The sequence below is a fragment of the Panthera leo genome, chromosome E1 (genome assembly GCF_018350215.1).
Source record: "Panthera leo isolate Ple1 chromosome E1, P.leo_Ple1_pat1.1, whole genome shotgun sequence".
In the NCBI taxonomy this organism is placed as follows: Eukaryota; Metazoa; Chordata; class Mammalia; order Carnivora; family Felidae; genus Panthera; species Panthera leo.
This window is the reverse complement of record NC_056692.1, coordinates 55161245-55185639: the sequence shown is the minus strand read 5'-3', so window position 1 is coordinate 55185639 and position 24395 is coordinate 55161245. Positions and strand designations below refer to the sequence as shown.

The 24395-nt window shown below is 49.6% G+C and overlaps 2 protein-coding genes and 1 non-coding gene across 6 annotated transcripts in view; 2 read left to right on the top strand and 1 right to left on the bottom strand.

The window, feature by feature from the left end:
- The window catches only part of ARMC7 (armadillo repeat containing 7), a 39521-nt gene extending 16750 nt beyond the window's left edge, over positions 1-22771 (bottom strand). Inside the window, exons 1-4 of one of the 4 annotated variants that reach the window (XR_006196524.1) lie at positions 22453-22771; positions 22215-22358; positions 15662-15815; positions 4445-4528 (exon numbers count right to left, since the gene is read on the bottom strand). Coding sequence is in view for 3 of the 4 variants with exons in the window: in XM_042915971.1 (XP_042771905.1) it covers positions 4167-4528; positions 22215-22358; positions 22453-22543 (597 nt within the window). In the remaining variant the exon portion in view is untranslated. Of the gene's footprint in view, positions 1-2893; positions 4529-15661; positions 15816-22214; positions 22359-22452 lie in introns of those variants that run through there. The other 3 variants (XM_042915971.1, XM_042915973.1, XM_042915972.1) reach the window with 3 other exon arrangements.
- On the top strand, positions 1112-2892 carry NT5C (5', 3'-nucleotidase, cytosolic). Its single transcript, XM_042915969.1, has 5 exons — positions 1112-1312; positions 1705-1805; positions 1889-1949; positions 2290-2404; positions 2522-2892. The coding sequence occupies exons 1-5, from the start codon at positions 1127-1129 to the stop codon at positions 2674-2676; spliced, it is 618 nt and encodes a 205-aa protein (XP_042771903.1). The 5' UTR covers positions 1112-1126; the 3' UTR covers positions 2677-2892.
- On the top strand, positions 6795-6879 carry TRNAP-UGG. Its single transcript has one exon. It is a non-coding gene; the product is annotated as a tRNA-Pro (tRNA).
- Positions 22772-24395: the final 1624 nt, after the last annotated feature.

Sequence of the window (24395 nt, the reverse complement as noted above, 5' to 3'; positions counted from 1 at the left end):
CAGAACAGATTTTATGAAATTCTATGTAACATGTTTGCTAAGGGTGTTAAATTTTCTACTTAGAAAGCTTAGGGTTTACGAAGTGGAGTTGAATGATTTTATGATGATGGCAGAACAATCAGTATTTCGTTGACACTTTGGCCTGGGTATAAACCCAGTTTGTGTGACTTGAATGGGAAGGAGGGGGAACATTGGAGGACTCACTATTGCCTAGGGCGATTGTACCTCTTCTTGAGAGTTTTTTAATCAGATCACTTTAGAAGGAGAGGCTAGTCTCCCCTTTGTAATGTGTTTCAACATTGGTTTGGAAGTATTATTGGGTGCTCAGATGGGGAACTAGAGGAAGATGGGTCACTTAATCAAATCTGAGTTTATGGTTTGTAGGAAAACGTATTTGGACGTAGTCAGGAAGTTGAGAAAAATCTACAAAGGAGCGTCAACAAAACTTAGCCATGTTAGGCATTTTCTAGAGGGGGCTGTAACTGCCAATGCTAGAACACCGGTGTCCCTTCCACAGAAAGGACCTTCCCCGATTACCTGAGCTTGTTGGAAATCGTGTCCTCCGGGTGGGACTGGATGCATAAAGCGGATGCTCCCAACTCTGGTTTAGGAGTTCATCTCTTAGGAGCTCTACTCACACGAGTCAGGGGTCTTCAGCAGTCATTCACTTCAAAGTTACTGGGAGCCCCCATGATTCGGGCCTCAGGGAGTTCTGGCCCGGGATCCGGCGTGATCCTGTGCCCTGTCCCACAAGCAGGGAGGGCAGAGTTGTGCCGGTGGCCCCGGGACTCGCGGTCGCGACTCTAAGGGCGGAGCCAGCCCCACAGGATTCACCCATCGCAGAATTTGAGATCCGCCCTCGAGCGGCCCACGACCCGCCCGGGTCCGCTTGGGGTGAGCGGGTACGTTCCCCCGCGGAGTTGGGGGAGGTACACGTGCAGGCGGGCGCGCTCTCGGGCCGCCCCGCGCCGCCTCCAGGGGAAAGTCGCGCCCTCCCGCGAGGCCGGCTCACAGGCGCCCATGCAAATGAGCCCGGTGCGCCCGCCCACCGCGCGCCTCCGGAAGCTGCGGCCCGCGCCTGCCCGCCCCCCCTCCCCCCCCCAATCCCAGCCCGGCCTCTGCGGCGATGGCGGCGCGGCGCGCACGGCCGGTGCGGGTGCTGGTGGACATGGATGGCGTGCTGGCCGACTTCGAGGCCGGCCTCCTGCGGGGCTTCCGCCGCCGGTTCCCCGGGGAGCCGCACGTGGCGCTGGAAAAGCGCCGCGGCTTCCTCGCCCGCGAGCAGTACCGAGCCCTGCGGCCAGACCTGGCGGTAAGCAGGGAAAGGGCGGGAATGCAACGCCGGGTGTCCGCGGGCAGTGTCCCCGGGAGCGAGGAGTCCCGACCCCGCAGGATACCCGGGAGCAAGGGCCCGGACCCCATAGGATGCAAGGGAGCCGGAGCCCCGACCCCACACGGCACCTAAGAATGGGAGCCCTCCCCGTGGACAAGACTGTCTTCCCCCTTTGTTTAACAAAACCCTCCGTTTAGAATCCATTGTTCGCCCTGGACGAGAAAGTCTGTCCGAGCGCTTCCCCCTAAGCAAAATTGTCTCCCCGAGGCTTTGATTTGGAGACCAAAACCCCCCAGGAATCTTTTGAGAGTCCTCACTGGGGCTAGATCTGCTGGAGGCAGAAGCTGGGACAAGAACATGGTATCTTTCAGGACAAAGTGGCCAGTGTGTATGAAGCCCCAGGCTTTTTCCTAGACTTGGAGCCTATCCCTGGAGCCTTGGAAGCCCTGCAGGAGATGAACAACATGCAGGAGTGAGAAAGGGCAAAGAGGGGAGGGGCGGTGGAGAAGAAGGGAGGGCACCACCCTAAGTCTAACCTGCGCCCCTTGCGTGCAGCACCGAAGTCTTCATCTGCACCAGCCCTCTGACGAAGTATGAACACTGTGTGGCCGAGAAGGTGCGGCTGCCCCAGCGCTTGATAGCAAACTGCTTCCTAAATCCTGAGGATTAAAGTAAACTAGCAGAGGGGCACCCGGGGGCTCGGTCGCTTAGGGCTCAGGCTCTGTGCTGAAGGTGCCTAGCCTACTTGGGATTCTCTCTCTCCTTCTCTCTCTGCTCCTCTCCTGCTCTCTCGCTCGTGCTCTCTCTCAAAATAATTAAAAAGCCCCTTTTTTAAATAAACCGGCAGAAACACAGGAAGTGTGGGGGGAGAGGAGCAGCATCTCTCAAGGGCTGGAGACCCCACTCCCACCTACTTACTCACTGGCCCTGCTGACCGACCTGTGCCCCCTCCACAGTACCGCTGGGTGGAGAATCACCTGGGGCCACAGTTTGTGGAGCGCATTATCCTGACGAGGGACAAGACGGTGGTCTTGGGGGACCTGCTCATTGACGACAAGGACACCATTCGAGGTTAGACCCGTTTTCCTGGCAACCTTCCAGGCATTTGGCCTGCTGGATTAGGGAGGGAGTAAAAATAACCAGATTATAGACTGCATCTCCCTGCCTTTCTCTTGCATCCTGTCCCAGGCCAAGAGGAGACCCCAAGCTGGGAGCACATTTTGTTCACCTGCTGCCACAACCAGCACCTCGCCCTGCCCCCCACAAGGAGACGGCTGCTCTCCTGGAGTGACAACTGGAGGGAGATCATAGACAGCAAGCGGGGGGGCCGGGACAGTGGGTAGTAGCTGAAGGAAGGGAAGGCAGGCCATCAGGGAACACCAGCAGAGCTGGATGACAGGGCAGTGCCATGGCAGTGGCCACCAGCACCGTGGAGCAGGGAGACACAGTAACGTCGGTTCTCACAAGGCAGCCACCTGGCACCCCACAAGACGGCTGGCAAGGAATCATGGTGGGAAAACTACTCAGGAACCTTTTTAATAAAACACTTTGGCTCACCACTCTTTAAAGGCCCTTTATTTGGGAAAGTAGAGGTACAGGGGCCCTAGGGAGGGCAGCTGGAATGCAGGCTGAGGAGGAGGCTTTCTCGTCCCTCCTCCTGTCCTCAGTCCCACCTCCACACCCATCTGGACACCATGTCTCTTGCATCTGCCATCTTTCATCGTGGCCATGGAGGTCAACCTTAAGGGACTGCAGAAGGGAGGCCAGGAAGCTCCCCATTGCTCCTGAACCCCAACTTCCCATGGTCGTCCCACACCGCTTCCCCTGTGCTGGTCAACGTACACTGTGGACTCTAAACCACAGATTTTTGTCAGGAGGTCCTCTGTGTTCCCTGAGCACCACTCTTGCATTCGCGAAGCCCTCCTGAGTCTGAGACTTCCAGGGCTGGGGACCTGCCCTCACTAACCCAACCCTGATGGCAGAGGAGGAAGGCCAAGGTGTTCAGGCCAGGGCCATGGGGTGGCGAGGGGAGAATATGAAGCTTCAAGGGTCTGTGCCTCATTCTGATGTGTCCTCACCCTCATACTCGTGGTCTTAACACCTGATGGCCACCTTCACAGTCAGCGGACTGCATCACTCAAGAGTAGAGACCACACCTTCGTCTTTGAAGCCCATGGTGCCCGGCAGATAGGCCTGTGTGGATAAACAGGTGATCCCGGGCCACAGAGTTCTCCAGGCTGGTGTCCACCATACCCAGTGCCCAGCCTGGAGATCTTGTGGTGTAGGTACCCAGCTTCCATAGCCCTGGAGTGGGCATGACCAACTTCCCAGAGCTGGCTTCTCACTTGTATTCCTCAAGATTACTTCAGATACTTCTGTGAAAGGAGAATTCCTATTCCCTCAAGCATGAACAATTCTAATCCCAGGCCCAGCTGCTCCTCATGAAAACCCCCTTCTGCAAGGCCTCTGGATCTAGGGTCCCAGCTGCTTCTCTCTCACATTAGGCTGAGAGCCTGGCTCAAGCGGGGGGTTGAGGGGGGTGTAGGAGGCAGGCTCTTGACTTCTAGCTGGTTAAGGGTGCCAACCTATGGAAATGGCCTTTGCTCTCCTCCATGGGCCTCCAGGTCTGGCTTCCTCACTCATCTATTGCCTCTCATCACAGTGTAAATATGTGTCACACTGAGAAAACTCACCTTTAAAATACCTTAAAGGGCACCTTTTGGGGAGAACACACTCAGTGGGAGCCAGGCTGCTCCCGCTCCCCAAGTCCCCACTGGGATTGTGGTCTCGTCTCTAGCGGTCAGGGTGTCAATGGCCATGAGATCTCCCTGGATCAGGGCTGCTGCAGGGCCTCAGTCCTTGGCAGTGGGATACCCAGGGCAGAGTGAGCCCGCCAGCTACGGGCTTCCGCCACCTGGCTTGGGGAACAGAAGTCTTCGAGGAAGATCTGGGCCAGGTTCCGGAGCCTGGTGTTGGCCGAGAGAGAGAAGCGCAGCATGCACTGCACCACGGGCATGGCAGTCAGCTCAGGGTGGGAGGCAGAGCCTGGGGAGCTCAGGTACATGATTGTGGTGACAGCGGACAGCACGGTCTCCTCGTTGGGACTGGACAGGCAGTTGATGATGAGGGGGATGCCCCCTGTCTGCAGGATGTGCTCCTTGTTGGCCCTGTCTGGACACAGGTTGCAGAGGCCTCCTGGGGAAGGGCAAAGGGAGACTGGATGCTCAGGCCTGGGCATCCTCCCACCGCCCCTCCCAGCTTCTCTCAGCCCACTTTGTCCTGAGAAAGGGCCCAGGCCTATGAGAAGGTGGCCCAGGGACAAGAGATCCAAAGTCCATTCTGGTACCCAGCCCTTCCTTTCAAGATTCCCGCCTGCCCATCACAGCCTAGCCTTCAGGAAGTGGGTACCAATCCCTTCCCCGCTTGGTTCAGCCAGTTCAATGGTTGATATGCTTTCTTTTTTTTTTTTTTTTTTAAATTTTTTTTTTAACGTTTATTTATTTTTGAGACAGAGAGAGACAGAGCATGAACGGGGAAGGGTCAGAGAGAGGGGGAGACACAGAATCCGAAGCAGGCTCCAGGCTCTGAGCTGTCAGCACAGAGCCCGACGCGGGGCTCGAACTCATGGACTGTGAGATCGTGACCTGAGCCGAAGTCGGACGCCCAACCGACTGAGCCACCCAGGCGCCCCCCCTTTTTTTTTTTAAAGCAAAAACACAGGGGCGCCTGGGCGGCTCAGTCGGTTAAGCGTCCAACTTTGGCTCAGGGCATGATCTTGTGGCTTGTGAGTTTGAGTCCTGCGTCGGACACTGTGCTGACGGCTCAGAGCCTGGAGCCTGCTTTGGATTCTGTGTCTCCCTCTCTCTCTGCCACTCCCCAACTCATGCTCTGTGTCTCTTAAAAATAAACATTAAAAAAAAATTAAAGCAAAAAAATAAAATAAAATCTAATACATCACTTTACAGAATTAAAAAACATAGGCAAGGTGATGGTCTCACAGGTGTATACGTGTCAAAACATATCAAATCATATCCTTTAAGGATGTACAGCTTATACTATCTCAATAAAGCAGTTATAAATACTAGAAGCCAAATTACAAGCCACCGTAATCCTACCATCCATTTAACATTCGCTTTTCATTCCTCAGTTTCAAAATATGTGAATAAATATAAACATTCAATAAAAATGTGATACAGGCGCCTGGGTGGCTCAGTTGGTTAAGCGTCCAACTCTTAGTTTCAGCTCAGGTCATGATCTCATGGTTTGTGGGATCAAGCCTTGAGTCAGCGTGGAGCCTACTTGGGATTCTCTCTCTCTGTCTCTACCCTGCTCATGTGTGTATGCTCTCTCACAAAATAAATAAGCTTATTTTATTTTTATTTTTATTTTTTATAATTTTTTTTCAACGTTTTTTAATTTATTTTTGGGACAGAGAGAGACAGAGCATGAACGGGGGAGGGGCAGAGAGAGAGGGAGACACAGAATCGGAAACAGGCTCCAGGCTCTGAGCCATCAGCCCAGAGCCTGACGCGGGGCTCGAACCCACGGACCGCGAGATCGTGACCTGGCTGAAGTCGGACGCTTAACCGACTGCGCCACCCAGGCGCCCCAAAATAAGCTTATTTTAAAAACAAACAAACAAACAAAACAAACAAACAAACAAACAAACAGAGTGCCTGAGTAGCTCAGTGGGTTGTGTCCAAATCTTGACTGCAGCTCAGGTCATGATCTTATGGTTCATGAGATGGAGCCTTGCACTGGGCTTTGCACTGACAGCACAGAGTATGCATGGGATTCTCTCTCCCTCTCCTCCTCCCCTGCACTCTCTCTCTCAAAATAAACAAACTTTAAAACACAAAACAACGTAGGGGTGCCTGGGTGGCTTAGTCGGTTAAGCGTCTGACTTCAGCTCAGGTCATGATTTCACAGTCCGTGAATTCAAGCCCCACGTCGGGCTCTGTGCTGTCAGCTCAGAGCCTGGAGCCTGCTTTGGATTCTGGGTCTCCCTCTCTCTCTCTGCCCCTCCCTCATTCATGCTCTCTCAAGTGAATAAATGTTGAAAAAAAAAAAAAACAAAAACAAAAACAAAAAGCCCCACAACATATTTGTAAACATCTTTCCAGGCCCACAGATCTACAACCATGGCACCATCTAATGGCCATGCAGTGACTACCTTATGGATGCAGTGCAATTTATTTATTAAAAAAAAATTTTTTGGGGGGGCGCCTGGGTGGCTCAGTCAGTTAAGCGTCCGACTTCAACTCAGGTCACGATCTTGCGGTCCGTGAGTTCGAGCCCCGCGTCAGGCTCTGGGCTGATGGCTCAGAGCCTGGAGCCTGCTTCCGATTCTGTGTCTCCCTCTCTCTCTCTGCCCCTCCCCCGTTCATGCTCTGTCTCTCTCTGTCTCAAAAATAGATAAACGTTAAAAAAAAAAAAAAAAAAAAAAAATTTGGGGGGGGGCGCCTGGGTGGCTCAGTCGGTTAAGCATCTGACTTGGGCTCAGGTCATGATCTCGTGGTCCGTGGGTTCGAGCCCCGCGTCGGGCTCTGTGCTGACAGCTCAGAGCCTGGAGCCTGTTTCAGAGTCTGTGTCTCCCTCTGTCTCTGACCCTCGCCTGTTCATGTTCTCTCTCTGTCTCAAAAATAAATAAAATGTTTAAAAAAAAAAAAAATTAAAAAAAAATTTTTTTTTAACATTTTATTTATTTTTGACAGAGAAACAGAGCATGAACAGGGGAAGGGCAGACAGAGAGGGAGACACAGATTCCAAAGTAGGCTCCAGGCTCTGAGCTGTCAGCACAGAGCCTGACATGGGGCTCTGGGCTTGAATCCACAAACCAGGAGATCTTGACCTGAAGTCAGATGCTTAACCAATGGAGTCACCCAGGTACCCCTAGGGAAATGTCTTTAAAGGTTTTATCCAGTTACCCTCTAGGGACTTCTCACTGTATTTGGAATAAAATCTGAACTCCCCTTTGAGGTCTTCACAGCCCCGCACCATCTAGTCTGTCCTCTCTGTCCCTGTCACTCGCAACAGCCACGACCTCAGCCCATCCTTAGGGCCTCTGGGCCCCAGATTTTCACATGCTGCCTCCCTCATGCTGGGAATCAACCCTTCACTGCTCCCTCACCAGTAAGGTTTCCCTGGAATACCCACTAGCCACTCCCCACCATGACCATGGCACTCGCCTCATCACTGCACGTCTTCTTTATACGCTTAGTACTCCCAGAAACCATCTTAGCAGGTTGGTTTTCTTGCTAACTGCCAAGCCCCACCAGAAGGTATGTGCCTTGAGGTCAAGTCCCTGGTGCTGGGCGCAAGAGGCGCTCCACAAATATTTGTTGCAGGGGTTGTAAAGCAGTGAGCCGGGGGAGGAGGGGTAAGGTGGGGGCAGGGGAGTAAGGGTGGAATGGCCGCGGGCTGGGGGATGGGACGGCTTCCTGAGGTGTTGCCCCCGCCAGACTTCTGCAGTGCTGGCATTCGAGCTGTGGCTCAAAGTACCCCCCGAGGGAAGGAAGCAGCTTAGTGGCGCTCTCAGAGTCACAAGGTGAGGGAGACAAGGCACTCTGATGAGGAGCTCCCTCCCTATGGGACACTCAGAGGCCTGAGCATATCCTGGGGTCATCCTGTTGACTGCCTTCCGTACTTGCTGTCTGTCCCTGTCACTGGACACCGTAAGGCAAGGCCCTGCTTTCTGGTTTACTTCCGCAACCCAGGGACCTGCAATGGGGTACTCTCACCGGACACATGCTGGGAACATGACTGAACCCCATGAAGTGTTGCTATCACCCCTATTTCAGTGGAAGCTGAGCTGTTGAGTAACTTGCCCCGAGTCCCAGGGATGGAAACCCTATGCCACTCTCATGGCACAAGTAGAAATGCTCTGGCAGGCCTCTGGCTTCCCGGACTCACCTACACCACGTCTTCTGAACTACAAGCGGTGAACCAGCCTCCTACCCCCACCATAGTCTAATGGACCGGGGGCAGAGGGTAGGATTTATCTCCACTGTAAAGTATGATAAGATGAATCCTGAGTCACTCTCAGCTAGTGAGTCACCATCACACACAGATGTGCCTGGGCGGGACACTGCCACCCAGGCTGGGGGATAATCAGATGGTACGTGCTGGACGGTGAAGGCAGGAGGAGGCCTCAGGACAGCTGGCCCAATCTGCTCCCTATCTGGAGACCTAGGAAGTCTCCAAGGGTGGATCCTGCGCCTGCCAGAGCTCACCACTGCCTGGGGCCCAACCACAGGCACTTCTCCAAGCCCCTCTGCCTTGCTGGCAGCGATCCTCGGAGGGGAGAACACGAAGGTCTGGAAAGAGAGGGGCTTCGGGGGAGCAAGAAGTCTCAACACGAGCACCCAAAATGGAGCCAGAGGACCCAGGAGAAGCCCAGGCCGTGGGTGCTTTGAGCTTTCCCTCCTGAGTCTACCTCTGTGACCCTGCCCTAAAGAACTAAGGAGGGCTGTAGGAAGAGGGTAACACAAAAAACTGGAAGCTTCCTAAACAACGCCCAACAATAGCAGGCTGGTTAGAAAAAGTTCAGTACGTCCATCTGATGGAAAATTATACAGTTCTTAAAAATCATGTTTTCAAAGAATATTTAATACGGGAAAATGCTTACAACATAAGGTTGAGGAGGAAAGAAAGTCATCAAACTGTATATATGATAAAGATGCAATAAAAAAAGCAAGCCCAATAAGATGTCACCTCTTCTGAGAGCCTTCTGTGACAGCCCTAACCAGCCCCCTCCCCACCTTCATTTCCTTCCTTCACACCTAGTTACTGGTCATTATGTTTACTGAAGGTTGCCCCACTAGACAACAAATCCCACAAGGGTGGGAACTTTGTCTTGTCCCATGCTGTCGCCTCAGGCTGGCATATAACACATGCTCAGTAAACAGATACATTAAAAAAAGACAAGCTGGAAACACAGCAAAATGCTAATAATACTTATTTCTGTGCAGCAAGATTAGGAGTCATTTTTATTTTATTTTCCAAGTTTTCCTCCATGAAAAAAAATTTTTTTTGTAACCAGGAAAAGGATTTAAAAAAAACTAAAAAAAAAGCTGAATTTCACCTAGAAAGTAAAAGCCAGGGCACGTGGGTGGTTCAGTCAGTTAACCATCTGACTCTTGATTTCGGCTCAAGTCATGAGCTCGTGTTTTGGGAGTTTGAGCCCCGCGTTGAACTTGGGATCCTCTCTCTGCCCCTCCCCCACATGTGCTCTATCTCTCTCTGTAAAGAGAGCTTTCCTATTCTTCCTTTCTAATCTTATATTCTAATAAACTTTTGCTTGCTGCTCAAAAAAAAAAAAAAAAAAAAAAAACCTCATCAAATGACACCATTTAAAAAAATTAATAGACTTAATATATAAAGTCTATTAATATATATTAAGTATTAAATTATATAATAATAGACTTAACATATAAAGAATATATATTACTGGGGTGCCTGGGTGGCTCAGCTGGTTGAGTGTCTTGATTTCGGCTGACTGACTCTTGATTTCAGCTCAGGTTATGATCTCACAGTTCGTGGGACTGAGCCACACATCAGGCTATGTGCTGACAGTGCGGAGCCTGCTTTGGATTCTCTTTCTCCTTCTCTCCTCTGCCCCTCCCCGGCTTGAGCGCGTGTGTGTGTGTGTGTGTGTGTGTGTGTGTGTGTTATTCTTTCTCTCAAAATGAATAAACATAACAAAAAAGATTTAAAGTATATTACTATCAATGAAAGATGAACACAATGTAAAAAATGAACAGAGACTTGGATAACTCTGCACGATAGGGCCAGTGTAGGACACAGTGCTCATAGCTACTTCTCAGAGGCAGGATCAGATGCCTCCACACGCCTATCATGGCTAAAACAAAGCAGAACGACAATAGTAAGAGCTGGTGGGAGGTGGGGATGCTGGAATTCTCATACACAGGGGGTATGGGGGTCTCACACCGCATAATGAAGGTGGAAAAGTATCTGGCAGCTTCACAAGTTAAACATCCACCTACCCTAGGACTCAGCAATTTCACTTCTACGTAATTCTGAGAAAAAGGAGTACATACCTATACAAGAAAACTTGTGTACAAACTAACAGCTTTCTTCATAAAGGCTCTAAATTAGAAACAACTCAAATCTCCATCAACAGGTGAACAGATGAACAAATTGTGGCATATTCATACAAAGACATGAACTAAGGACACTGTAACAATCTGGATGGATATCAAAAACACTGAGTGAAAGAAACCAGACACAGGAGTACATCCTGTGTGATTGTAGGCAGATTGAGTTCAAGAACAGGCAAAACAGGGGCACCTGGCTGGCTCAGTTGGTGGAGCATGTGACTCTTGATCTCAGGGTCGTAAGTTCCAGCCCCATGGTGGGTGTGGAGATCACTTAAAAATAAAATCTTGGGGCACCTGGGTGGTTCAGTTGGTTAAGCATCCGACTTTGGCTCAGGTCATGATCTCATGGTTCGTGAGTTTGGGCCACATTGGGCTCTGTGCTGACAGCTCCGAGCCTGGAGCCTGCTTCGGATTCTGTCTCCCTCTCTCTCTGCCCCTTCCCTGTTCATGGTCTATCTCTTTCTGTCTCAAAAGTAAGTAAGAATTAAAATAAATAAATAAAATATGGGGCACCTGGCTGGCTCAGTCGGTTAAGTGTCCAACTGTGGCTCAGGTCATGATCTCACAGTTCGTGGGTTCGAGCCCCGTGTCAGGCTCTGTGCTGACAGCTCAGAGCCTGGAGCCTGCTTCAGATTCTGTGTCTCCTTCTCTCTCTGTCCCTCCCCTATTCACGCTCTGTCTCTGTCTCAAGAATAAATAAACATTAAATAAATCAAATCAAATCAAATCAAATCAAATCAAGGAAGGGAGGGAGGGAGGGAGGGAGGGAGGGAGGAAGGAAGGACAGACGGACGGACGGACGGACGGACGGACAGGTAAAACCCATGGGTTAGAATACTGGTTACCTGGGGAGGGGTGGAAGACACTAACTGGGAAAGGGACCTTTCTGGGGAGATGGAAACATTCTAGGTCTTGATTTTAGTGGTTACATAGATATACATATACCTTAATGAATTTAATAATCCAATAAACTGCACTGGATGTTGTGTGGAAATGCTGAATCACTGTATCATACACCTGAAACTAATATTACACTGAATTTTAACGAACCAGAATTTAAAACCTTAAAAAAACAAGAAAAAGTTCAAGAAAAAAAATTCGTCAAACTGACACTTAAGATATGTGCACGTCACTGTATGTTGATGGTGCTGCCATTTAAACCGTGGTTACCAAACAAAAGGGAGACCAAGTTCTGACTGGCTGATGAAAGTGTTTCAGGCAAACCAGACAAGACAAAAAAAAGAACAAGAGGCAAAAGCAGGGCCCTTCTAGACATACGGAACCACAGAAGCCCCCAGGAGAGGCAAAAGAGAAAAACCCCAAGTAAAACCAAAGATGAGAAAGCCGAAGGCTCAAAGAGGTCAGGTAGGGGACCTCAGGTCACACAGCAAGAAGGGCGCTGATGCTGCGACAGGAAGGTCTAAGGATTGTTCTGGGGAATTAAATGACGTCATGCCCTAGGAGAGAGTGGCCCAAGACTTTATGCCCTCTGATGACTCAGACGCCTCAGGGCACTGGGCTGGATGCAGCCCATCCCAGATAAAAGTCTTCATCTGAGCCTATTTATTCTTGGGTTTTACTTTAGCATCTTGAAAACAGTTCTTTCTGAAATTTAAATGTGGAGAGACAGAACAGTAAGTAGAGAAAGCTACCATTATGTGTAAAAAGGAGGGGAACAAGGTGACAGGTTTAGAGATGGAAGATAGGCTTCTCTGAAAATGCCTTGCACGTAGTTTTGACCTAAACTCATGAATGTTTCCCATAATAACAAACGTCAAATTACATCAAAAGAAGAAAAAACAAGGCTTTTCGTACTTCTGACCTATATTTCACTTCTGGAAATTTACTCTACAGGCATACCCCATACAGGGGAGAAATGACATACAAATAAGGTATTCCACTGCAGCACCACCTGTGAGGGCGAAGTGGAGACAACCTGAATGGCCACCCCTAAATGTGCCCCTGCCTCCGTTGCACAGAATAGCAGGCAGCATTCACAAAGAATGAGGCAGCTCCTTATGGGCTGATACTGCAGGTGCACTGAGACACGATGCTAAGCTAAAAAAAAAAAAAAAAAAAAAAAAAAAAAAGAGAGAGAGAGAGAAAAGAAAGAAAAAGCAGAACATACATATCATATGCTGCCACAAGCGTAGAACTTGCAAAAAGGTGTAAGTGTAAATACACATATTTGTTCATAAATCCTGAAAATAATCTCTGGGAGGATATAAAAGAAACTAGTAAATGGCTGCTTCCAGAAGAGGCTACAGAAGGTGTTACTGTTGACGACATATCCTTTTGAATTCTGTACCATGTGAATCAATCATGTATTCACATAAATTAACACACACACACAAACACAAACACACACACACACCTTGCTTGGGTCCAGAACTAAGTGGAAGGGAAACTGGTCTCTGCAAGTCCAGGAGGGAGGGCAGAGACTGCCCTGGTCCAGCTAGTGTGGAAGGAAGCAGTGGGGTGAGAACACTGACGTCACCCCCTTTCTGTAAGGGGAATCCTGCCACAGACGGATGGCTGAGGAATTCCTTTTTTTTTTTTTTTAATGTTTATTCATTTTTGAGACCGAGAAAGAGAGCATGAGCTTGAAAGAGAACAGGGGAGGGGCAGAGAGAGAGGTGGACATGGGGCTCCACACTGACAGTAGACAGCCTGACATGGGGCTCAAACCCACGAACCATGAGATCATGACCCGAGCTGAAGTTGGGTGCTTACCTGACTAGCCACCCAGGCACCCCTTCCTTGTTTTTTGTTTTGTTTCATTTTATTTTACGTGAACTCTAAGCCCGTGAGGCTTGAACTCATGACCTCCGAGATCATGAGTTGAGTTGCATGCTCTACCTATTGAGGCAGAAGGTGCCCCGAGGAATTCCTTTTTAAGCAGAAAGTTGTATGACCCCAGGGGCCTACCTGACTCATCAGTGAGAGAAGGAGGTATAGTGAAGCCCCAGAATATGGAAGATGAAGCAAAGGTGGGCAGATCTAGTTAGATTCCTGGCACTGCCACTGAGGACCTAGGTGACCAGAGCAAGCAACTCAGTTTCTCTAAGCCTCAGTTTCTTCATCAGCAAAATGGCTCAAGATAATTCAAAGAATGTGATCAAGTACCACCACTGCCCCCGCCACCCAGCACACAGTACATGTGGACCAAGCATGCACCTGTTTATAGCCCCAGAGGCTGGCACAGGGCCATACCTTCAACCCACATGTACGGAAAGAAATGACACATACAGGTAGAGTTTAACAATGAGAATGCACGTGCCCATGTAACCAGCACAAAGGTCAAGAAGGAAAATAGTCAGCAACCCAAAAGCCTCTGCATGTCCCTTCCTGATCCAATTCTCTCCCATCAGAGGTGAACACCTTCCTGACTTGTAATAGTTTAATAATTTCTAATTAACAAGCAGGAACTTTTAAATTTTTAATAAAAAATAATTTTACTATATATACCCCTGCTATACTAATACTGTAACTCACTTCCGCCTATTTTTGGATTTTACAGAAATATAGTTACACTGTATGTATTATGTGTGGAGCACCATTTGCTTAACGTCAGGTAAGATTACTACAGGTAGCTACAGATTGTTCATTTACCTTGCTAAGCGAGCAGTATGAATATCCCATAATGTCAGCATCCACTCTATTATTGACTGTTTCAAGTTTGGAACTGTTACAGATCATGCTGCTGGTGACATTTTTGCATGTGTCTGCATGTGCATGTACCCTAACCCTATGAATACAATTCTGGGTCATGGGGAGTGCCTGCCTTCAATTTTATTAAGTAGTATTTCCAGGGGGGCGCCTGGGTAGCTCACCTGGTTAAGTGTCTGATTCCTGGTTTCAGCTCAGGTCATGATCTCACGGTTTGTGGGATCGAGCCCCATGTCGGGCTTTGCACTAATGGAAGCCTGCTTGGAATTCTCTGTCTCCCTCTCTCTCTGCCCTTCTTCCATGTGTGTGCGCTGTCTCTCAAAGTAAGTAAGTATTAAAAAAACTTTTTCCCCAGAGATTGCTGAGGATTTATCTTTATCTACTGGTCTTTTTCTTTTCTTTTTTTTTATTTTTTAAATACTGGTCTTTTTCTGAGCACCACCACCATCTGGTGGCAACTACATGTATTGCAGGAAATAGAAACCGGGAAAGTAATTTAACATGAATTCTGGGAAGCCACTTACTTGAACCCCGTTTTATTTATTTTTATGTATTTTTTAAGTAGGCTCCATGTCCAGCGCTGAACTCAAGACGTGAGCTAAGATCAAGAGTCAGACTCTTAACCAATGCAGCCACTTAGGTGCTCCCCGGAACCCTGATTTAGTAACAAAACTGCCAAGTATTCTGTGATATCCTAAGATTCAACCAGTTTTCTTGGAGGCAGAGAATTATCTTCTGGCATCTCTCTCTCTTTTTTTTTTCTTGTAAGTTTTCTGGCACTTTTTTAAGTTTATTTATTTTGAGAGAGAGAGATACAGCGTGAGCGAGCACAAGAAGGGCAGAGAGAGAGAGAGAATCCCAAGCAGGCTCTGCACTGTGTGTGTGCAGCCCCACTCGGGGCTCGAACTCATGAACCATGAGATGATGACCTGAGTTGAAATCAAGAGTCAGATGCTTGCTCAACTGACTGAGTGGCCCAGGCGCCCTCTCCTGGTTCCTTTGTGTCTCCATACAGCATCTAGGCTGATGCAGTGGTGAACACACACTGCATCTAGAACGCGTGAGACTCAGCCAATAGTGCTTTGGGCAAACATTCCCAAATTAATGCCAAAGGCTTCATTTGGAGCAAGAGCTCCAAATTCTTTCATTCATTCGAGTATTTACTGAGATCCAGGCTTTTTATCTGGCTCTCTGTAATTCACCCACTCCCACCTCCCATCCCAAACAAGGGCAGCTCTGGCCCGAACCACTGCTGTCTCCCAGTGGCAGCTCCTCTTAGTGGGCGATCAAGCAAGGCCCCGGGCTGTGCACGGAGAGCGTGGAAATGGCAAGGTGCAGTGGAAACAAAGAACAAAGGAAGACGATGCTCTGTAGTTTCAGCATTGGGTCTGCCAGCTGGGTCCCCTGGGCATGGAATTTGGATCCAGGGAGACTGGGTAAATTCCTGGCTCCAGTCATCACTAACAGTGTGAGCCCCAGGCAATGGACCTAACCTCACTGAAGAGCTGTTTCCTCATACATAAAGAGGGCTGAGTCCTACCTGCCTTGCGGCTGGTGACACATTCAGAGACCTTGCAGGCGGTGCTGGTACAAGGTGGGCATGTGCTGGCAAGTAGTGGGCACACCGTGGGCAGACAGTAGGCATCCAGAAAGGCAGCTTTTATCCTAACAGCTCCCAACCAGAGCCCTTCACCCTGAGGGGAAAAAGGCAGCCAGGACTCCAACCAAAAGGTAAAACAGTTCTACAGTTGTTCTAAACGGGCAAATCCACAAAAGAAAAGGCCAAGAAAGGGGAAGGTACAGAGACTCAAAAATCCCTGTGGGCTACAGGCAACCACCGGAACCAGATTCTTCTTTAAGGCTGTAGTCATCCTCCCCAGGGTATTTCACAGGTCACAGGAAGATGGCCCCCCGGCAAGTCAATGGTCGGGGACCCCAACTTGCCACAGTGCAGCTTTCAGACCTGCCACCACAGCCCACCAAAACAACTGCAGCTGAACCAAAGTGCTGGCGTCAGGCCCTCAGCCCCCAGGGCAGGCAGAGCCACTTGACAGGAGGTCTCATCTCAGCGCTGAGCGCATCAGCACCACCCCAGAAGCATGCCTGCCACTGTGGTGGGCTGCAAGGGCAGGCGGAAGGAAGCCTGCATTCGGACCCTGCCCTGCCATGAACCAGCCGAGGGGCAGTGCTCTCTCCACGCCTGGTTCCTCATCAGTAACATGAAGGGTGTGGAGGAAGTGCCTTTCAACCTTCCACAGACCCAGGAACTGGGAACTCCTCTGCCCTCTTCTAGAATCTGACAGCCTTGGTTTCTGTCCCAGGCTGGCACTCTTTAAACCTTGGGCCAACCCACTGATCCTTCCTAAGCCTCAGACTCCTTATGGAAAATGGAAGTTATGAGCGCCACTTTCAGTGTCTCAGGGTCAGAGGCGACAAAGCACAGAAGGCAGTGCCTGGCACACAGAGGGTGCTCCCTGAGTGCCAGCTACCACTCCACGTCCTCCGAAGTGCGAGAGCACCAGCTCTGTAGCTAGGGGGGCCTGGGTACAGCGCCAACACATGCATTAGGGCCAGGCGCCCTTTGCCTAATGCTGCCCAGACACTCGCTGGGAGGCCAACGATCAACTTTCATTATTTTTTCTATTATTCAGTGTTTTTCCAGAAGGAAAGAACCCCTGAGGCAGACAAGTGGTTCCCCTCGTGAAGGACAGCATGCCATCCCACCTCCTCTTTGGGAGATGAGGGAACTGTTTATCCTCAGAGGGGGCCCTGGACACCAGGCCCTTGGGGTGGAGGCCTAGGGGATCCCGCAGCTGCAGACACTTGATCTCATTTGATTCTCTCAACAACTCTGTGAGGCAGGTACTGGTGCTGCCCCGCCTGACATGATGAGAGAAGGCAAATCACAGGCCAGGAGTTAAGCGGGAGAGCCAGGACTTGAACCCAGGCCTGCCTGACCCCAAAGCCCAGCTCTTACCAAACTCACTACACTCCTTGCCAACCAACGGACACTGGTTTTGGTTCTGTGGGCCACAGGCAATCTAACCCACCTCTTCTCTCTGCCAGTTATTCCAGAGCCAACCCCACTCAGGGCTGCAGCAACAAGTCATGGTTAGTGCTCTGCACCTTCTGGGCCCTTCCCTCCTCTTCCCCAGAGATAGGCAAAGCTGGGCTCTGTCCTCGTGGAGATCACAATGTCAGGCCTGCCACAAGACACGAAAGACTCAAAGCTACAAAGCACAGCACAGAGCCTGTTAGTGGAATAAGCACCCGACAGCTGGCCATTTAGGGCCAGCGACATTAAGAGAAAAGGAAATGACAGCAATAGCAAAACGTGCACCTAAGTACAACGGGGACTCTCTGTCACGCACAATAAATACAAGAGAAATCTGCTCTGCCGATAACCCCATGGAGGGATTCAAGGCTGGGAAAGCTACTATTCTGGGGATTAGGGATCTTGCGCTGGTGGGAAGGAGAGGAAGAGAAAATAAGGAGGAAAAGTGGCAGGGAAAAGCTTGGTGATAATGATACAGAGTAACCAGCTAGACAAAGTACCTTCACGGAGACAGACACACGCACCGTGTGTCTGTTCCCCCCCGACAGTCCTGCAGAGTAGGGCAAACACAGGTGAGGGAATGAGTCTCAAAGAAGGGACAGATGGAACTCAGCCACAAGAATCAGCTAGGAAGTGGAACAGCTGGGACTGGGGATTCCAGGTCCAGGGCTTGATCACCCACTCTGGGACGCTGCCCAGGAGAGCAAGAATCCAGGCCAGGCCCAGCACACCAGGGGCTCAGAGAGCTCCTGCCTTGGGAAAGTTACTTCCTGATCCTGCAAAAACTTTTTTTGGTTGACTGCTCCTTTCATGCAAGTTTTCTCCAGTCAAAAGCTTGAGCTGGAGGAGCTCTACCGCTCCCAGGTGGAGGTGTAGCCACACGCTCCGCAGGGGCCACGGTCACCATTCTGATGGCAGAAGCTGTGGAGCGGAGGGAGGGGCTGGAGGACGTACACAGAAGAAAATCTTAAAGTGACCGATTGTTTAGAATATTTACTTAGCATAATAATCTTCCAGAGGGACAGAGACACGAGCCGGCACCACCCGTACACCTGGGCAACTGGGGCTCCTGGCCCTGCTTCAGAGGGCCTCACTCCAAGAGCCTTCTCCACAGGTTGAAGAGTTCAGGGAGTCCACCCAGAGCCCATCCTCCTCTGCCCCATACCTGGAGCTCTAGGCCCTGAACCTGCTCCCACAACTGCATGGGCCTCTTTCCTGGATCCTGACTCCCAGGGGGGTGGACTCGACTGATGGTGTGTGCGACCCCTGTTGTGTGGACACTCCTAAGTCCGAAGGAGTGGCCACAGAGCAGGTATGGACAGAGCCAGGATGTCCACACATAAGGATGTGAGACCTACTGTGGTGACAAGAGGAGGGACGACCCCCATTTGTACTCTGGCCCCAGGTACCCCAAATAGAAGGGGCCAACCTGGATGGTCTTTCAAAATTTTAAATCACACCTACCAATGATGTGTTCAGCGCAAAAAAAAAAAAAAAAAAAAGTGTTAGTTAATTCTATCAAGGCCTACAGCCTAACTTCTAGGCTACAGAAGATAAAGGGGAAAGAGGAACAAACTAAATGACACCAGAAAGAGGCAAGCAGACAATTAGAAAGGTGGGAAATTCTGCAGAACTGGTCTGGATCCTTTAATATTTAGTGTTACAAAAGAAGAGTCTACTAATGATTAAAAGACATAACTTATTTTTTAATTTTTTATTTATTATTTTTTAAAGATTTTATTTTTTAAGTAATCCCTACACCCAAACTCACAACTCCAAGATCAAGAGTTCGATGCTCCACTGACTGAGCCAGCCAGGCTCCCCAAAAAGAGACAATTTATGTAGTGACTTCCTTCCAAAGAGTACATGGAAAGAGGAGAAAAAAAGAGTAACTTTACAGTGGAGGAACTTGACCAACACCACCTCAGCCAGGTGATCAAAGCCGTCACCCACAGTGAGAAGTCATGCTGAGAGCACGGCCCCGTGACATGGTGCGATGTGATGAAAATGGCACTTAACCTCTGTGGCTGTCCTTCCCCAAACCCATAACCCAGTCTAATCAAGAAAAAGGCATCAGACAAATCCCAGTTAAGGCAGAGTTTACAAAATACCTGACTGGCAATCCTTGAAACCATCAATGCCATCAAAAAAAAAAAGGGAGTGTCTAAGAGACTGGCAAGTCCAAAGGAACCTAAGATGTGACAACTAAAAGTAATATAGTATCCTGGATGGGATCCTGGAACAGTAAAAGGCTATTACACAAACACTAAGGAAATGTGAATAGTGTGGACTTAGTTAATAATGTATCAATACTGGGTTTATTAATTGCAACAAATGTACCATACTAATGTAGGATGTTAATAATAGAAAAGCTGGATGTGGCATATATGGGAACTCTCTGTATTATTCTTGCAATTTTTCTAAAACTGTTGTAAAATACAAAGTTCATGGGGCATCTAGCTGGCTCATAGAGCATGCAACTCTTGATCTCAGAGTCATGAGTTCAAGCCCTTCATTGGGCATAGAGCTTACTTAAAAAAAAAAAAAAAATTTTTTTTTTTTTTTTTTTAGGGTGCCTGGGTTGTGCAGTCGGTTAAGCAGCCAACTTTGGCTCAGGTCACGATCTCACAGCTTGTGGGTTCAAGCCCCACAGTGGGCTCTGTGCTGACAGCTCGTAGCCTGCAGCCTGCTATGGATTCTGTGTTTCCCTCTCTCTCTGCTTCTCCCCTGCTTGTGCTCTGTCTCTCTCTCTCTCTCAAAAAATGAATAAACAGGGGTGCCTGGGTGGCTCAGTCGGTTAAGCGGCCGACTTCGGCTCAGGTCATGATCTCACGGTCCGTGAGTTTGAGCCCCACATCGGGCTCTGTGCTGACAGCTCAGAGCCTGGAGCCCATTTCAGATTCTGTGTCTCCCTCTCTCTCTGACCCTCCCCTGCTCATGCTCTGTCTCTGTCTCAAAAATAAATAAACGTTAAAAAAAAAAAAAAAAAGAATAAACATTTAAAAAATTAAAGAAATAAAACACGAAGTTCATTTAAAAAGAGAGAAAGAGGGGCGCCTGGGTGGCGCAGTCGGTTGGGCGTCCAACTTCAGCCAGGTCACGATCTCGCGGTCCGTGAGTTCGAGCCCCGCGTCAGGCTCTGGGCTGATGGCTCAGAGCCTGGAGCCTGTTTCCGATTCTGTGTCTCCCTCTCTCTCTGCCCCTCCCCCGTTCATGCTCTGTCTCTCTCTGTCCCAAAAATAAATAAATGTTGAAAAAAAATTTTTAAAAAAAAAATAAAAAGAGAGAAAGACGGAAAGAGAGAAAGAGAGCTAAGGAACATCACAACCAGATTAAATGCATGAATTCTGGATTGGTTCCTGGTTTATACAAACCAACAGGAAAATGTCCTTTTGGGAACTATTAGAAAAATTTGCATAAGTAGGTATTAAGTGATAATGGATTTATTATAAAATGTTTTTTTCTCGGGGCGCCTGGGTGGCTCAGTTGGTTAACCATCTGATTCCTGATTTCAGCTCAGGTCATGATCTCACGATTCGTGAGACCGAGCCGCACATGGGGCTCTGCACTGACAGCTCGGAGCCTGCTTGTGATTCTCTCTCTCTCTCTCTCTCTCTCTCTCTCTGCCCCTCCCCAACTGGCAGGCGTGTGGGTTTTCTCTCTCTTTCAAAATAAATAAATAAACCTAATAAATAAATAAAAGGTTTCTTTCTCTATGTAAATAAGATTCCTTTGGCTGTGTAGAAAAACATTATTTTTTAAGATGCATATTGAAAAATGAACATTTGTCCTCAGAATAAATCCAAACTCTTTTCCATGGCCTAGATCTAAGTCCCTATAAATTCTGGTGCCGCCCACCTCTGTAACCCATTTTGTACCAATCTGCTTCATTCACCATAGCCTGCCACATCAGCCTTCTTTCTGGCTCCTCCTGCTTTAGGGTTCCTGACCATGCTGGGCCTCTTTCTACACTGACTTCCCATGATGGCAGAAATGAAGCAGCTTCCACCTATGCTCTCCATCATCACCCTGTTCACTTCTTTCAGAGCCTCAGCTTTTTTGTTTGTTTGCTCACCATCTGTCTCCCCCTACTAGAATGTAAGTTCCTTGAGGGCAAAGACCTTTCCCCAACTTGTTCCCCATATCTCCAGCATTTAGAACAGCAGGGGCCCCTGGGTGGCTCAGGCGGCTAAGCATCTGACTCTTGATTTCAACTCAGGTCATGATCTTATGGATCCTGAGATCAAGTCCCACATCGGGCTCTGCACTGACAGTGCGGAACCTGCTTAGGATTCTCTCTCCCCCGACTCTGTCCCGCCCCTTCTCCCTCTCTCAAAATAAACTTAAAGAAAAAAACAAAACAAGAACAGTAACTTCCTCACACAGTACATGCCCAATAAGTATATCCACTGAATAATTCATAGGTTTTAGACCATAACAACTACAGAAGCCATAGCCATTCCAAATCACCTCTACGTCTCCTGATATTAATACATTAGGACACAGATGTTTATGGGGCACCTGGGTGGCTCAGCTGTTTAAGCATCCAACTTCTGCTAGAGTCATGATCTCTTGGTTCCTGAGTTCGAGCCCCGCGACAGGCTCTGTGCTGACAGCCTGGAGCCTGCCTCGGATTCTGTGTCTCCCTCTCTCTGCCTCTCCCCCATGTGCACGCTTTCTCTCTTAAAAATAAACATTAAAAAAATTTTTTTTCTAATAGAGATGTTTAAAACGGCATTCTATAAACGTTTTTCCCTTCAAGTGGCTTCAATCCATTCCCTCAATTATTATCTCATCTCTAAGTGGGAGGGAAAGCACGCATGCAGAGGAAGTCCTGGGCATTAGTTGCGGACCTGACTCAAGCTAGCTGTGGCCCGGGACAATGTGTTAACCGAGGAGGTGGCACAGACATCGCTGGTACAGACAATGTGACGACCTGCCTTCTCAGCAGAGGGACTGCTTAAAAGATTCCTTTCCCAATGACTCACTTATCTCACCAAGTCAAATCAGGCATCTGGGAGATCTGCCCCATCCTTACCAATAGCAAACTCCACCAGGTTTTCATTCTCCTCCGACAGCGAATCGAGGAATAAATCAAGGACCTGCAGCTGCCGCAGATACTGGTAGTTACTGGGGTCATAGGCGAAGTTGGCGAGGTTGGCCAGTACTTGCTCCTTGGCGTCTGCGGTAGAAAAGCGGCATTGGGGCCAGGTTCGGAACGGCTGTGGCGGCCGGACCACTGCCCCGTCTTCTGCCCCCCACCCTGCCCTTCTCACCTTGGCTCTCCGTCTCTTGGAATTCCGTGACCAGTGCCTGCAGGTATCCCAGGCGCCCGACGTGGGGGTCTACCTTCGGCTTCTGGGCCATGGTCAGGGGGGCAGAGGGGGACCGGGGAAGGACAGGAGAGTGGGAGGTGAGGCCGGAAATAGGTTCCTTTCCTGGCCTCAGGTTCTGCCGAAGTTGGAATGTGGGGCCTCAGGACCTTGTAAAAACTGGGCGTGAAAACCTAAATTTGGACGCAGGAGACGAGGACGAGGGACTAGCAACACCCAGAGCCTAGCTTCCGAGCTTGGTTTTCTGCTCGATTCCAGGTTTCCGGCGGAAGCCTCACTTAGCCCCACCCCAGAGGGCGGAAGGGGCGGGCCTAGGCAAACAAGGGGCCGGATCGTTCCTGCGCTCGGCGCGCGTGAGCGGCGCGTTCTGTGCCTTGAGCCCCTGGCTGGAGGCGACGCGCGACCGGAAGGGTGGTGAAGGGTCGAGGTTGCATCGAGGGGTGTCTCTAAGGGCCCTTGGGAACCCAGAGGAGTCGGAGGGCGCCCATGTGGGGGGAACGTCGAAGCAGAAGGACCTCAAAACCCCCTTTGCACTTGATGAGGGGCGCACCCCAACCTCCCAGACCAAGGGACGACTCTGGAATGAGGGCGTCAGTTCCTTGCACCCCAACATGCGTCTTTTGACCATGGTGCCTGTAGTCAGCCCCTGCCCTATGCACATCCCTTGGGACAGGAGTTATGACTAGAATCTGGGTTCTTGGGTACCCTAGCGGCTCTACTTAGGACAGTGGCCCCAAGACCCCTCATCGAGCCCTTCAACTTCTGTGGGGAGCTGATACAACCTGGGAAAGTACATCTCATCCCAAGGTGGCCAGGGGCTTCTCTGCCTCTGGCTGGACAGAGTAGCAAAGTCCTGGGCGCTAAGGGGCGCAGAGCTTAGGGACAGGATGTACGTGAGCTCTACTCTCCACTGGTCAGGAACTGCTCCAGACCCTCTCTAGAGAATTCCCAGGAAAACAGCTAAGTGTGGATTCTGGAATCAGATGGGCCGCCTTCCTTCATTTCTCCCTTCCTCATTTGTCTCCTCCGAGAGACTCAGGGGCTTTCCTCCTTGGGGAACAATTCTCAGTCCTTGGTTTTGTGCTGAGGGCAGCACCAAGACTTACTCTTCTCTGCCCAGCTCTGGCACGGAGTAAATGCTCAATATTTGTGGAAAGCATTCTGCCCAGAGATTATTGCCACTCTTGGCTGGGGGCAGATGAGGTTGAATTTCCCTCTGCTGAATGTTCACTGGTATTTTTTTTCCTTAAAAGAAATCTGTTTCTAGGAAGTGGGCCTAATAGGGGTTGCACACTTCAAAGCCTGGTGGCTACTAGCACCAAAAGCATCCATCTTCCCACCAGTCCCAACTCTCTCCTTTTCCACTCAGTTAAGATGGAGGAGACAGGACCTGGTAAAATGTGTCCAAGCATTTCCCCTTCGGTCCACAGGCTGTAGATGGTGGCCAAGCACAGGACTGGGTGAGGAGCAGGAAGGCAATGGGGGTCTTCAGGATCAGATTTTTCAAACAAGAAGAGACTCTGATTCATCCAGTTCATCCAGGCCAACCTCCTCCTTTTTTTTTTTTTTTTTTTTTAAATTTTTTTTTAACGTTTATTTATTTATTTTTTTTGAGACAGAGAGAGACAGAGCATGAATGGGGGAGGGTCAGAGAGAGGGAGGCACAGAATCTGAAACAGGCTCCAGGCTGAGCTGTCAGCACAGAGCCCGACGCGGGGCTCGAACTCATGGACTGCAAAATCATGACCTGAGCCGAAGTCGGCCGCTTAACTGACTGAGCCACCCAGGTGCCCCCTCCTTTTTTTAAGGCCCAGTGATGGTGCCCAAAATTACACAGCAAATTATGACAGCCCACAGCCCTTCGCTTCACCTCTGCACTACTTTCC

What these genes read in the sequence shown, in the direction of transcription:
- NT5C (XM_042915969.1), top strand. Translation starts at nt 1,127, where the DNA reads ATGGCGGCGCGGCGCGCACGGCCGGTGCGGGTGCTGGTGGACATGGAT. An exon ending in AACACTGTGTGGCCGAGAAG is followed by an intron (nt 1,950 to 2,289) that starts GTGCGGCTGCCC and finishes CCCCCTCCACAG; the next exon opens with TACCGCTGGGTGGAGAATCA. An exon ending in CGACAAGGACACCATTCGAG is followed by an intron (nt 2,405 to 2,521) that starts GTTAGACCCGTT and finishes ATCCTGTCCCAG; the next exon opens with GCCAAGAGGAGACCCCAAGC.